Raw genomic sequence first — 15,445 nt, forward strand, 5'->3', positions numbered from 1 at the left:
TAGCTCTCCAGTTTAGAGAGAAGGATGTTGTCATCCTTCAAGGGATCATGTCAAAGACCTTACAGAGGTCCAGACAGACGACATCTGTAGCCCTTCCCGTGTCCACTGGGAATGGGAAACAATGGAAACAATGCTGCAATTAGTTTCCTAAAACTGGTGAGAATATAAGAGCTAAAAATCCCGTTAGAATACCTGGGTTTTGGTATTTCTGTTTCCCCCATGACTTACTTCTTCGCAGTTTAGAATGGAATTGGCTCAGGAACCTCTCACTGATCCTGTTCTAAAAACTAGTTCCTACTAGTTTTGTCCCTGTAATTTGACCTAAACAAACAACTGGTGGATCATCTGGCAGTTTAGCACTGTTATACCACAAGTCATCATACTCCTAGCTATGGGGAAATACTCGTTCTTTCATAAACTCTGAGATGCCTTGTCTTCTTCCTACACTCATAATGGCAATTTTAAGCTGCTCTTCTATTTTTATCAAAAAAGCCTTGCATGGCAGACCACCATTCCATTGTTATTCTCTCTAGCTGTGAGATCGTCAATGCCAGATTTCTATCAGAAGATGAAGAATACTCTGCGCACAGAGGCCCAGGGAGCTGATACTGTTGTATGGTTGGCAGTATCATCTGAAGCGACAAAGTTACCCAGCGGCTTGTTCTTCCAAGGTAAGGCGGCAGTGTCTTATGTTGCGTAGCAGTGGAGATCCCTAAGCTGCCTGAACTGTAGGATCTGGCCTGGAAGGGGATGAAGGCTCGACCAGGCAACCCTTGTTCAAAGGATAAAGTATTTCTCAAAATCGTTCCAAGACTAAAGGCTCAAGTGAGCATTGTGCAACCAGGGAACGACCGTGTTAAGTTGTCATGTTCCTGCTTTTGTCCTCTAAAGTAGCTGATAGAGACTTCAAAGCATTTCTTAAGGGAGGGTTTGGTTGTTTTTTGGGTTTTTTTTTAATTAAAATGGCTGTATGCGGGACTGTGCCAAGGGAAGGTAAATCACAGCAGTCAAACAGCATCTTTTATGATGCTGGGAAACTAGCATCCTTCTCACAGAGCACTGGGGGTTGGCTTTGCTTTGACAGGCTCTTCTTCCTACCGTTCCACGCTAGTTAAAACTGCCAACTCCCCCTTTCTCTGATGCTGGGCAGAGACTTGAGCACAGTGGCATTTTTGGCACTGTAAGCACAGGGAATGGAAAAATAGGGCAGAGCCTTTCTTTTCTCCCAGGCAAATGACAGGCATCTTAGTAGGAGCAGCTGGAAGCATAGATGTCTTAACGGTGATGCTGGTCAGTCCAGTGGGAGAAAGGAAAAGCTCAGGGTAATTGTTTACAGGAGCCCAGTACTTCTGTTGGACGTGGCACTCAAATCCTGATCCGCTGAATTTCTGGCACAGCATGCAGGAAGTTCAGACTTTTCTGGAGTTGGGTTGACTTTGTCCCTTCTGTCGCCTCCCAGACAGTCACACAGGGTTGGTTGACAGATATTTAACCAGACCTTTTTCATGTCATCATGTGGTGCATGCATGCACGCACCTACATCCCAGCTGGTCAGTCTTCTTTGTAGAACCAGGCTTTGTCTTTTTTGTATTCCTATCACCTTCTTCTGGTCCTGATGCTTCTGCTCAGTTGTCCTTGCTCTAGATCATAATTCCACCCGGGCTCTTGTCTTTGGCTTTTGTCTACCCCCAGCTTTAGTAAACAGGGAACACACCTTGGCTTTTTAGCTATAGATAATTACTTTTGAGAGCCTTGGTCTCGACATGACTGCTCTTAAGGCTGCAAGAGAAGTCCTGTGTCCGTGTCCCATACTCATCAAATAGCGATGAAGTCAGTTATTTCTCTCTCCTACTGCCCTTTGGAAGCCAGAGCTTAGTATGGGCCCTTTTCAGGCCCTTTCAGTAACGGGGCTTTGTGTGCAGGAATACTTTACCACAAACCCTGCTCTTCTGGTCCTAGATGGCCAATTCCTGAATCGGTCACACCTTCCCTCCATTTCTTCCGTTCTCTTTTATTCTGTTCCCTTTGAGTGCAAACCAAAGCCAGCAATATTTTTTTTCCTTAGGAAAAAAAAAAAGGGAAGTGAGAACATGACTTGTACAACCAGAATTCTCTGCATCTGCCAAAACAAGTAAAAAATGTTTGACAGAGTCCTGCTTTCCAAAGACTAGAAGCATCTTCTCCGTGATGCTGAACTTGGCTTCACACATAGTTCCCAAACTTTAGCACAGGCTACTAGAAGCACTACAATTAGGTAGGAAGCAGTTCATATTCAGTGATGGAGAAGGGAACGTGCCTCTGCACGTTTCTCTCTCCACAGTTTCCCGCAAGGAGAGGTTATGTGCTGTGTGCAGCCAGTTACGACATTTGCTCTTAAGAGAGCAAACATCTCTGCTCCCCTGGGCAGCCTGGTGGCAGCCTGATAGGTTTTCAGAGAAATCTGCTGCCCAGTGTTGCAACAGCTTGTTCTTTTAGTCTCAGCTGGCTACTGCGGAAGTTGGACTTACTAAAAGAGACTAACAGTGCTGCACCAGCGCTCTGACGGTTGCTTCATAGACATCTGAGAGCACTGCCATAAGGTTCCCAGGCTCTAGATACCATGTTTTTGAAGAGAAAAATCCCTTAGAGTGGATGGTGATATAGCTATATTTACACAGAATGAGCGAGGAGTACGAGATTTGGAAAACCAGCCAAAGCATCAAATTGAGCAAATTTGGTCAGACATCTTTATGTTGGATACATGTTACTTACGGTGTTTGAGCGATTAGCATAAGTTCTTTAGCAGTTAGAATTTTACCATTTATTTTTAAGGATGAAAGTAAGCATTTTAAGGCATAATCCAAACTACAAAGTCCCAGCTGGGGAATTTGTGCAGCACTAGAAACATTATCCGGGAGGCAAGAAAAAAACCTGTCTCATGCTGAAAAAGCAAGCTGCAAGTGAGGTCTTGCTCCCCAGTCTAAGTCATATTGCGCTAAAGCACAATCGCTCTAGTTCCAGAATACAAATGAAATTAGTTTAATTTCTGGTTTGGAAGATAGGCTTAACTGATGTTGTTTACAGATACCTAGAAGGTAAGTTTCCTGGCTTCAAGACCATGAGGTACGTTTGGGCAGTATAGAGCCTAGCAGAGAAATCTCCTTTGTGCTAGAAGAGGTAGTTAAATGTACCCATAAGGATTTTTTTATTTTTCGTCTTCCAGACAGGCAACCAGTCCCTACACATTTACCCCTGGCAAGCACCCACAGTCTACCGGAGGATGAGGAGAAGCTAATGGAGCTGCTGGAAGAGTTCTCCCAGAAGTTTAAATCCACTTCTCCAGGAACTTAGTGTCACTGCTGACACAGCGTAACCACAAAGCTTCTAATTACACAGCAACAGTACTGTAGTGCGCCTGCTGTTGAGGGGAAGTAGGATGCCGTAGGCCTGTTAGAAATAAATTGTGTTCAGGTGTTCTCATCACAGGGGAGAGTGCTGCCTGTGACTTTTTTTCTTTTTCTGCTGCCGAGAGTCTCTCCCATTGTGAATATGCACCTGCTGTCTCATGACACAGTAAGGTTCTGTTCTTTGAATAGGAAGAGAAATTGGGAGGCATTAAAACAAAACCCAAGGCTTTGTGAAGTTACCCAAAAATCTTGTAAAATACCCAGCACGGAGAAATGCAGAAGAGCGTACCTTCGTGAGGGCTACTGAAAGACTTCAGGAAAGAAGTAGTAAATGTTTTAAACAATATTTAACTACTGTATTTGACAGGTTGGTGGCTTCCTTTACTGCGTGAGGGTGACTGGGCTCAAACCTGTAACTGGGAATGCAGAAACTCTCTCTTGTATCGCCTGCTTAGTTTAAACGGAAGGATTCCTCACGGCCTTCAGTCTCTATAAATCAATGCTGGTATGGCAGAAGCGATCTGCTTCCTCATGTTTAAACAGCAAGAATTTAGGAACGCTGCCAAATGCCTTCCACATTACTCTATGGAGCCAGGGCTGAATATTATCCCGTTTATGTCAAGACACCGTGAAGTAGGAGGTTTCAACACATACCACACCCAGACACGGTTGGATCCAGCAGAGAAATGGCTGCATGACTCTAGGCATGAAAAGAAGTAACGTGCTAAGCTGTACGTGCTTGCCATTTCTGTGAAAGATCAAAGGGAATTGGTTTATCGTTATGAATGGATCAAGAGGGGGAAGGGAACACTGCGGGGCACAGGTTTCAGAGAAGTCCACCTCCTGATGAGAGGGTTGTATTTTGCCTGGAACTGTTTATTTCCAGACACAGAGGATGGGATTCGTCTTCCCTGACCTGTGGACATTTGAATTACTCATTTGGGATTCTCACTGTATATCAGTAGAGAGAGAACAGGCTTTTTCACAGTGATTTACTGGATCTAGTTTAAGAAACAACCCCTACATTCCTACATCTTTCTACTGACGGTGAAGACAACCAGCTCAGACTAAGACATTCAGGTGGGGTTCATTTTGTTTTACGTGTTTCAGATTTACTGCAAAGCCGAGACTATTAATAATGATAGTGGTAACACATTTTCTCCTGAACTGAGTGTGTTTGATAGCAAACTGCATACAGAACCCAACAAAGCCGCACTACTGTTTTACACATGGCTGTAGACCGGTGTGGTAGGACAAAAGACCTAGACACAAATATAACACGTGTGTTCTTGAGCTCTGTACAGTGACTCGCCGCTAAAGGCCATGCTGATGGGCAGAGGAGAACTCGTTATGTCCGCTTTACATAATTTAGTTTCCCAAAAGATACCCTACTGGCCGATGGCATTTACTCGTTATTCAGAGACATCCTATTAAGTATCAATTTAGAAAAATTTTTCAGCCTATTGTCAGTCTCCTTGGAAATAAAGGCTTTACTGCGAGAGAGGCCCTGGAATAAGTTTTCCCATGATAAGCAAGGCTGAGATATGTCAGGCTGTCGTCAGACTGTCGCAGCTCTTCCTGAAGAGGCTGGATCAGCATTCAAACTATTGCTTCATTATTTTAGAAACTTAACTCCTTCTTGCACTACAGTGAAAGACAACAACAGCAAGGCTTGTACAGAGGTTTATTTCCTAGAAGTCTGGTAGTAACATTTGACATGTTCAAACTCTTACATACAGTTACTGAAAATAAGAGTATGGCTGAAAGCATATATAGTAACTGCATTTCTCTATCCAGTAGCTGCAAAGCTAAGAAAGACACTTGCATACTTGAGTATTTAAGTCAAGTTGCTTCTCGGCTCTTTAGAAGAAAAGTTTAATGACAGGTATTTAGATATAGTTAATAAAAATAAGCAAAAGTGCACTATATATATAAAAACCATATTTTAGTCCACATTCTGTACTGATATATTTGAATAGCCTGTATTTTTCTTTTTAGTCACAGCTTAAAAATGAAGCCAAAGGTATGAAAACTGCTTTAATCGAAGTTTGGTCACAGTGTAAAGGAGCCAGATACTATGGTTTAAGAGCACTTGTGAGTGAAAAAGAGTTAAAACACAGGACAGCGATTAGAAACGAAATCCGAAGTCTCCCGATGATGCTTTATTTCAGCCCTTTTCCACAAGAGCAAACACGGTGTGTGGCTGCAAAGCCAGCGAGATGCTTTGTGTTAATGCAATCCAGAATGGCTTGTACCTGCATGTAAGCAAATGCATTTAGTGCCACCTATAAAATTTCTAGGGGCAAGAGAAAAGAAAAGGCGCCCAGTGACAGATTACCAGAAACCCAAGGTGGCGCAAATTCTTGCTAAGCAGTGCGCACTGGGGGCTTCAGTACACACCTGGCTTATAGGCTGTTCTTACTGCCCTTCCCTTTCCACGCTCAGCCCAGCACCACTCCCATCAGCTTGCAGGCTTGTATGGCTCTGGCCTCAGTTGTTTTTCCACATTCTGAAAGCTTTCGCGTTTTTCTTTGTTTTGTGAGGTCGCCTAGTCAGAAGGTTTTTGCTCTTGGGGATTTTGCACCAAGAGGAATGCAGCGCCACAGACCACGCGTAGAGTCATTTCCCCATGGCCCATCAACAGTGCAGCGGGACCGACTGCAGGGATGCAGGGGCTACTGAAACGTTTCTCTGTCGTGGGTGAAAGTTGTAGGAGGTCAATGTAACAGACAGCAGACACCTTTGTAAACTGCATTTCCTCTTTTCCCAGGTTTCATTTCTGGGCCATGTTTATTCTTTGTAAAAAAACCAAAACAACCTGCGGTTGATTAAAGGTATAAACAATTGTTTGCTGTCTGCCTTTGACTAGGAGGGCATTCCCACGTATACCTCGCTATTCTGGAGTAAACTGCAAATACCAGCTATTCGCATTTGCAGCAACACACCCGCCAGCTTTTGTGCTGTCCTAAGTCTCCACACTCACTGTTCCACTCACTGGGAACAAGTCGCAAGCAGGGACAACCCTTCCCGTTAAACAAGGCTCGGGTGGGGTGTTGAACATGCCCTGCCTGGGCTCAGAGAGGGGAGTGTTACTATAGACTCGAATGCAAACAGACTTAAGTCAGTGCTGAAAAACTCAACGTAAACAATTTATTTGCTGGGTGGGACACAGCCCTGGGCCAGACATTTCAATTTTCAATTCAATCACTAATTGTATTTTTTTGAGTAACAGGATTTTTTACAGCCATAGCAGTAGGAGCAGTACTAGTTTTCATTAATCAATGTTTAACTCAGTGAGTGGAGAGTGAACGTGGAGTTACTCTTTCAGAGAACAGCCTGGTGGTCATTGACTCCAGTGGAGAAGGGCAGCTATAAACCAGTTTAATCCGTAAGTTCCTTTTGCCCGTGCCCTTCTTCCATTCCCTGTGTATGCTGCTCTCTCACACTCCCTGCAAAAATAAGGCTCCCCTTCTCTTAACACCAGATCCTACTTATCTAAAAATCAGTGCTGGTCAACATCCACCCTCTGTCTTTTTAAACGAGCTGTTATCACTCTGAATGGCAGCGGGAAGCTTCAGATCTCTCCTGGCTCAGCTCAGCTTATTTCCCTGTTTGTCCACCAGGCTTACACCTCTTGTTTTGTCGGGAGAGGTAGTTCTGAGTGCATTTGGGCAGACCCAGTGACTGATTACAGGAGATGATTTTGAAATGCCAGTAAGACGACTTGAAAACTCTGTGTTTCTGCAGTCATCCTAACAGCACTGATCTAGACAATGAAAGAAAGAAGGTATTGAAAAGGCAAGGAGTCTAATGGGGAGTGAGCGTAACAAAAACACTTCTGAGGCTAAAAGCGACCAAACCCAAGAACGTCAATATGTGAAGCAGATCAGTATTTATGTTCCTCTCTCTAGAGGGAGCCATCAGATAAAAGTTAGGAAAAACGATAGATTCTTGTGAAGGAAACTTGTTCTCTGTCAGAGCAGAAGCTAACGCACAGCCTCACGAAGAGACACGGTGCCAGCCTGGCCAAAGGTCTTCAGCAGGCCGGGTTTTCAGCCTACTGTCACGAGACACAACTCAAACCTTTGCTGTGCCAGCAGTGACAGTGGTATTTCACAGATAAACATGTTGCTAGAACAGAAGAAAAGGGGTAAAACCTGCACCTGTGCAAACTTCAGGCAGCTGCCAGGAAGCGGCCTTTTCCTTGATGGTTAAAAATCATTTTCTTGAGCACCTTCCCTTTACTTTCCCGCTGAGAATCTGCGATCCGCAGGGAGCCTTGGGGCGATTCAGAAAATCGTGCAATTCGTTCACTGCCCAAACACCCTTCTTCCCTTGGCTGCTCACCCGCCGCCGGGCCGTCAGAGTGAGGATTCGCCGTGGCAAAGGAATGACCCCGCTTGCCCCTACAGTAGTTGTCAGTTTTATGCCAACTCACAGAACGGGCAGATGAACGGGTCCAGTGAAAAACCCAAATTCCTCATTACGAATCGGCACACACCTGGAGACGGAAAAGTAATAGCCAGAAGCTGATAGAAATTAATTCAGTGGGGTTGGACTAGCGCAATTTATTCAGTTACGTTGGAGACACTTATTTACATAATGGCACAGAACTGGAAAGTGTTACAATATAATTAGCGGAAAAGATGGTCAAATTGCTGAGCAGTATTCCTAGAAAACACCAACCTGAACAAAAGCCAGTAAGATTTTTTTCATGTAAAATCCCTCTATTCTGAAAGACAACAAAGCCCACAAGATATTGGTCAGTATGGTGAACTTAACTTACCAAGCAGAGAGTCAGCAGCAATGCTCAGCCTTTGGAAAACTGAACCACACCTGAAACCAGTGGTAATGACAGAGATGAATCAAGTTCATGTACCCATTTTTTTTTCCTGAAACTTTCTTGATTACTTCGTGGTGGCAACCCCACAGAATTTTCTTGGGACAGGACAAAGTAGAGGTGTTAACGATGGGTCTTTCACATCTGAGGGAAGCCCTGAGCTGTTTGTATTTGGTTGGTATACGCAAAGGTGCTGAATTCAGTGAACAGGGATGAAAAAAATTGTGTGGAGAAGCCTGGGAAGTACAAAGGTGATAAAACCTTTAATAAATCCAGATTATTTAATGGATAGGGAGAACAAGTAACTGGAGAGAGGCAAAACCTGTATCTTCATAAGGCCTGACACCTCTTGGCACCATCTCAGTAGTGATGCATCTCTTCCCCATCATTTAAATATCAAAGTGCTTCTGCATTTCTCGCAGCACTACTTGAGGTAGATAAATACTATTGGGCAATTAAACCAAAGAACAAGAAATTGAAGTCAGATCTTCATAGACGCAATGTACCACCCTATCACCAGAACAACTCTATACTCCTCGTGGCTTCTGGATCCTGACCAGAGCTGCTGGGAGGCAGGGGATGGTTCGGCTTTGTACACTTCTGATGAATATTCATTTCTACACTACTGGCTTTTTTTGTATGCTGATTAACATTCTCTCTTGGCATCTCTTCTTTGCAAAGGCTTTGCCAGTACACTGTGCTCTCTTGCTTTCGTTTTGTTTTGAGTTCGATGTCCCCACATGGCACCAATTTCAATGCCTTTGAACTCAACCTCTTCCCGTTCTTAGCAGCACAATGTTGTCCTGCAGCAAACAACATGTCAGAGATGGCCAAAGACTAGTCACAAGGGAAGATCTCCCAAACTGGGAAAACGCAATGAAAAGTCACATGTGACCACACAGAGTTAATTTCAAACTTGAATTCCAGAACTTCAGGTTATTGTTAAACTAGGGACCACTTTTTTCTTCTGAGGAGCAAAGATTTCCTGCCAAATTTCACATGCGATTTTGAAGAGAAAAATCTGTTTCTTCCTCAATATTACACAAGAGGTCAACGCTGAAGGGACTTAGTACATTAATCCATCCTGAGAAAAGGATCAAGATTGTCGTTACCGTTGCATACTATTGTCACATATAGAAACAACGTCTTCTAAATCCTAATTGAAAACATCCCATGTGCTCAATGTGGTCTCCTGGGAAGGACATGGCCTTCCCACACATTGTAGACCTATTTCCTATGTGCTACAAAACAGAATTTTGGTTGTTCTTACTCAAACCCTATTGTAAGCCGCAAGGACAGGCATATGTAGCATTCGCTAATTTGTTAGAAGCCCTAGTATTTTAGATTTAGAGAGAGAGACATATTTTAATTATTTTCTAACCCATGCAGTACATGCAGACATTAAGTAGATTTCGAATTACTGAATAGCTGAGGTGGGAAGGGACCTCTGGAGGGTCGTCATCTGGTCCAACCCTCCTGCTCAAGCAGGGCCACCTAGAGCCAGTTACCCAGGACTGTGTCCAGACGGTTTTTGAATACCTCCAAGGATGGAGACTCCACAGCCTCTCTGGGCCACCTGTGCCAGCGCTCGGTCACCCTCACAGTAAAAAAGTGTGTCCTGGTGTTCAGAGGGAACCTCCTGTGTTTCAGTTGGTTCCCGTTGCCTCTGGGCCTGTCACTGGGCACCACTGATGGAGCCTGGCTCCGTCCTCTTTGCACCCTCCCTTCAGGTATTTATACACATTAATGAGATCCTCCCTGAGCCTTCTCCAGGCTGAACAGTCCCAGCTCTCTCAGCCTTTCCTCATAGGAGAGGTGCTCCAGTACCTTCGTCACCTTAGTGGCCCTTTGCCCTGGACTCTATCCAGTAGCTTCATCTCTCTTTTGTACTGGGGAGCCCAGAACTGGACACTGGGAAAAAAGCTGCATATTCCTCTCTTACAGTGATTTCCTCAGCAGGCATAAAGCAGACCTTTTTTTCCCCCTACACCTTTTTTGGATCACTCACAATCCTTTTTGTGTATCCAGCCATCCACCTTCTTATCAGCAACCAACCTCACACAGAGGGGACACATCCTTCCTTCTCCCAGTACTGGAGATACTCATGCCACCCTCTCGGGCAAAGCACAGTTGCCACTTTTGATGTGCTAAGAGTCACCATGCTGACATTCGGGCGATGGCCTCCAGTTCAAAAGGGCAAGGTGGGGAGGCCGCTTGGGCTTCACTGTGAAAAGCAGCTGTAGACAAGAGTGCCAACAGCTGAGCACACTAATGTCACCATTCAGGATTATTCTCTGTTACACCAGCTGACTTTTAGCCCTATGCACTACCCCGTTTCAACCATGTCTATCCATGACGTTAGTCTCCTGTAGACGAAGGACCATCAGTGCTATCATTGCAAGCAGCTGCCCACATACTTTTCCCCTTACTTAAGTATTTTCAGCTTAAAAAGACTGAAGTTTGGGGCTCAGGTTGATCTTCCTTCAGCCACCTGGAACACAAGTGGCTCAAGTCAGCTGCTCAGGCACTGTGTATGCGACCAGTGCCCGCCCCATCACCTGCCTAAGCGCTAGAGATACTGTTCATTTTAAAACCAAGAAGGGCGGGTAGATGCTCTGAAGAGCACTGCTTCTTCCCCCAAGGAAACACCAGCCAAGAGAGAAATGAAAATCAATTTTTCTAAAGTGAAGAGCAGAGGAAGGCGAGCATTGTTTGTACGCCCCTTGGCACAGCAGGAGATATCACTAAAAGCCTGCTGCTGCACTTCAGCAACCCTGGGGAAAAAGGGACTTTGCTTCGTTTGAGTGTGTGTGGGTGTGTGCGGGGGGTGCTGCATAGTTTACATCTGTACCAAGAGACACCCTACCCGCCTCCCCCCCCCAGTAATGCAATTCGTAAAAATAGCTCAGATTTGTTATTCAGCAACTAAAATGGAAATAAAAGGACCCGGCAACAGGGATCCCTTTTTGTGTGGATCTAGAAGACAGAAGAAATTGAGACTGTTACCCTAACATGGCAGAACTGGAAGGCAGGCATTTTAACTCACCCAACGCCAAATCCTTCTTGTTTCATTTGGGAGGTAAAGGAATTATTGTTTGAATTAGAGACACCTATTTTCCCTTCATATCTCTACATTACAGCTCTTAAGGTCATAGCAAAGGGACACATTTCCCCTTCTCCGCCAGCTTCACTTTTAGCTTACATCACTTTCTAAGCCAAGGCCAGTCTGTCTTGAGACTGCAAGACAAGGGAATGTTCAGGTTAAATTCAGATAACCCTGCAGGTAGTTTAGTCAGAAAGAACAGCAAGGAAAATTTTGCAAAATGGATTTGTATACCCAGCATCCACCCATCAGCAACACTGAACCCACAACTGCTTGGAAGAGAAGTGGGGGTGGCCAAGAATTTACTGCAGAGCAGTCCAAACACACCTCGCTCCCAAATTTAGTCTCCTTTGGAGTCGATTCCTCACCTTTGTTTGAATGTTACATATGTTCAAAAGGACTAGGTGTTGTCTCAGGGGCAGATCCTTCGCTTGCTGACTCCACCGCTCCATCAGCGTAAGCACAATTCACGCTGGAGTCCCAGGCTTGTTGCAGCTGCTACATCTCCTCAGGAACAGAGCGCTGAACAGTGATTTAAGTTCACTTTGGTGCTCCCATGTTTCTGCCACTGTGAGAGATGCTCTCTGCACAGCAAAGCAAGTCAGGTCTTTGGCCAAAAGGCCCTGAGCCCAAGGTAACGTGGAACAGCGTAGTCCAGCAAAGTTTCATACATCTTCTCTAGCTGGAATGAAATATTGGCAGGTGACTTGCTCACCTTGCATAGCTTTGTCAGCCAAGAACACTTCAGTCACCAGAAAACATGCAAAAGGTGTAATGAAAAGCCTTCCAAGAGGAAACAAGCACCTAGCTTCCAGGAGAGAAAGTGGGAGGACTTAGAAAATAATTAACATTCAAGCTGGAAGGAGAATCTTTTTAGTGCTGTGTGAATTATGTTTGAAAATATGCTTTAAAATATGCTGCCTAGAGGGGAACCGACAACAGGCTGCCAGGAAAGCCAAGGTGGCATCATTTCAGAGAACATGACTGCAAAATGCTGAAGCACAGTTTATAGGATGTTTAAAAAGAGAATTTTCCCTGAAAATACATAGCAGTCCTGCAACACGCACATGGAAGTCCGCTCACCCTTTACTGCGGCAGCTCACCAGTCTAGAATTAATGCCATGGATTGTGTTAACCTTTTTGTTTCCTCAAAAGCAAATTACTGCCGGGCAAACAAAGGAGAAACTCTATTTTCTTTTGGCGTTATCACTCAAGCGAAAACACAAGGGTTCTCTAGGTAGCAAGGTGCTCTCTAGCAGTAAACATCATGGCCACCCCACTTTAGAGGGGAAAAGTAAAGTCCAAAATGGGGCAAGACTGAGCACCACTGGCGTGCTGCGTGAGCACCACAGCAGCTATAGACCACCAGGTCTGCTCAAATAGGATACAGGAAAGCCCTAGGTCTGGTCTGCAGTTCTATTCTCTACACTAGTTTCTTCGAAGTGCATCAGCAATAGCATGCTAAAAAGTGAAATGGATTAAAGAAACAGAGAGTTGACTCTTCAGATAAGATCCCTTTGGAAAAAAGGGCTTTTTTTTGTTTATTCATCTTGACAACATCCTTCTAAAAAGGTCAATCCAGGCTTTTAAATACTTTTTATTTTTAAAAGAAACCGTAAAATATGACAACAGGACAATGGGCGTCATTCAGCAATATCAGTTTCTGGTCTATAGAGGAAATTAATAAAAACCATCAGCATTTTAAAAAATAAATATGACTAACCCTATGGAAAACAGGAAAATCAATTTCATCTTCAACAACACAGACAGGTATAAATGCTGAAATGTTGCTGCGCAAGGTAGAGGTAGAGGTAAACCAGACTTTTCAGACCTAGACCAGTTTTAGATCTGCCCCCCCCATGCACACACTCCCAAAAGTTCCTGTTGCCAATAATTTAATTTGAATCAGCCTGTCAGCCTCATCAAACTCAAATGGGTCTGTGTGCTCCTGGTAATGCTCTGAGATGGAAAACTGTTTCAGTTTTTGTAGAAATTAGTTGCTAAGCAACCTGCCCCCTGGTTTTGCGACTTGTGCAGCAAGGAAAGGGGCAGGAAGCTGGATTTTATCTACTACAAACCAATAAAATGCTCTCCGGATGATGTCCGCTAGGACAAGTAGATGGTAGAGCCCTTTTAGGAATCGCAATAGTCCAATCAGCTCCTCGGTGATGCACGCAGAGAACACGCAACGCCGCGCCTGGCGTTCCTCCACTGAAGAGAACATGGTCAGCAGAAACAGCCCAAATCAATAGGTACTCGCTGTGGGGAGAGCCGATTGCCTTATACAGTATGGTGATACCGAAAACTCACATGGTAAGACACAACCCAAGAACCCTCTGTACAAAGCAGCAAGTATCTTGACATAGTGAGATATAAAAACCAAAAATTGCACCACACACGGATTTTCCAAACAAACTCAAGACAACCGAAGTCAGATCGTACAAACCATTAGTTAAAAAAATACCTTCTTGTATATTTTGAGAATAAGTGGAAAGAGTCTTCGTGCAAATGTTCAGCCTTGATCAAGCAGAGGACGTAAAATCATTGTAAACGCATTAGTTCCTTTCTCATCTGCCGTATGCACCCAGCGTTATCTATCTTCTGCAGTATGATTAGGGTTAGGAAATCTGTTTCTTCTGTAAATATCACCTTTCAAGTTCCACTGATGTACCATCAAGACACTACTGGTGTCATATCCCACAACTGTTAATACAATAAAATATAACAACATAGTGAATAATGGTAAAAGATAATAAAATATAGTATTTAATGTCATCTCTAAATAATTTGCACCTTTTTTTTGCTTAAGGGAGGCTACATGGTTAGAGGTGGCTGCAGCAAGTCTGAAGAAGTTTGATTTCATTTTCCAGCACTCATGTCAGACTGGTGGAGGTTGACCAAATGACATTCTGTATGTCACTATGCTTTACCCTTACGAGCCAGGTTCATAGCTGGCCTTAAGAGAAACCAAAAAACCCACACTATATTGTTAACTTGAATGATTAGCATAGTTGTAACACATTGTGAGGGTTTTTTTAAAATTATTCAAGCTTTGTTATAAATGTATTCATTATTTTAGCTATTTCTTTACCTAGCCACACAAAGATTTGCCATGTTGAAATACCGTTTGTCTTCCCAGAGGAAAACCTACAGCGAGCACCTGTCCCAGCCCCTTCAGGCAATAACTTCATAGACCAAGACCTCCCTGGTCCTTATTGGGCAGAAGTCCATCAGTGAGAGGTCTCTGGGTGGAAGAAAGCAGGTAGGACATACCTGCAATCACATGGGAGAGGAAGGCGAAATGAAATACAGGAGCTAGAGCAACCTCCTCGCTCCTACCTTAATAACCTTGTCTGTCCCCGAGGTCAACAGCCATCCCCTGGTGGCATCAAAGTGTACGTGAACGATGTTGTGCTTACTGTCGTGGAAAGTAGCTGTGGGTGCCCGCCTGAAGAAAGGAATCCAAAAGTCAGCAAAGACTGTGACTGCAGGATTTTCCCCAAAAATGTTCTCTATTGAGGAAATAAGTATTTGAATGCTGCTGTAAGTCATTAATTCAGCAACCTCTCTGTAAACTCCACTTTGAGACCTTTCCAGCACGAGAGGAGCAGGGGTGGAGGGCTCTCTATCCCTCCCGATTTGGTAGGCACTGCAGAGGCTTATCTTGCTGAAAGAGCCCAGGGACCACCCTGCTGGGCTGCTCCCTCCTGGAGCCTCACATCCACCCAGGCCCTCCCAGATGCAGGAGCTTTGCCCCACTCCAGTGCAAGCCGGCTCAGTGTCCACACTTACTCTTCATCCGTTATGGACTCGTGACAGCTATCGCAGACCCTCACTTCGAACTCGAACCCCATCAGCGGGATGGAGGAGCGCTTGGAGCTGCATTTGCCGCACACGGCTTTCCCACACTTCCGGCAGTGATGCTGTAGGAGACAACATGCGGAAAGACATCTTCAGCCACAAACCCAGATCACCGCTCAGGTCCCACTGGCTCTACCATCTCACTCCAGCAAGATCCAGCCGAGGCTGCAGCAAACAGGAAAGTGACTCTTCCAGGGAAGATGAAGGAAAACAGGCAAGGACTTCAGAATAAATAGGGGGGGGAGGGGGCAATCT

The 15,445-nt window shown here is 44.5% G+C and overlaps 2 protein-coding genes across 2 annotated transcripts in view; one reads left to right on the plus strand and one right to left on the minus strand.

The window, feature by feature from the left end:
• Positions 1-3,467, plus strand: part of DHRS12 (dehydrogenase/reductase (SDR family) member 12) — a 44,171-nt gene extending 40,704 nt beyond the window's left edge. The window contains exons 10-11 of the mRNA XM_009319973.1: positions 534-671; positions 3,203-3,467. Coding sequence (XP_009318248.1) covers positions 534-671; positions 3,203-3,330 — 266 coding nt within the window. The 3' untranslated portion in view covers positions 3,331-3,467. The remainder of the gene's footprint in view (positions 1-533; positions 672-3,202) is intronic.
• Positions 3,468-12,911: 9,444 nt separating this feature from the next.
• WDFY2 (WD repeat and FYVE domain containing 2) overlaps positions 12,912-15,445 on the minus strand; it is a 69,426-nt gene continuing 66,892 nt past the window's right edge. The window contains exons 10-12 of the mRNA XM_009319943.1: positions 15,122-15,252; positions 14,669-14,777; positions 12,912-14,032 (exon numbers count right to left, since the gene is read on the minus strand). Of these exons, the coding sequence (XP_009318218.1) occupies positions 14,003-14,032; positions 14,669-14,777; positions 15,122-15,252 (270 nt within the window). The 3' untranslated portion in view covers positions 12,912-14,002. The remainder of the gene's footprint in view (positions 14,033-14,668; positions 14,778-15,121; positions 15,253-15,445) is intronic.

This window comes from Pygoscelis adeliae, unplaced genomic scaffold, assembly GCF_000699105.1.
Source record: "Pygoscelis adeliae isolate BGI_AS28 unplaced genomic scaffold, ASM69910v1 Scaffold32, whole genome shotgun sequence".
Taxonomy (NCBI): domain Eukaryota; kingdom Metazoa; phylum Chordata; class Aves; order Sphenisciformes; family Spheniscidae; genus Pygoscelis; species Pygoscelis adeliae.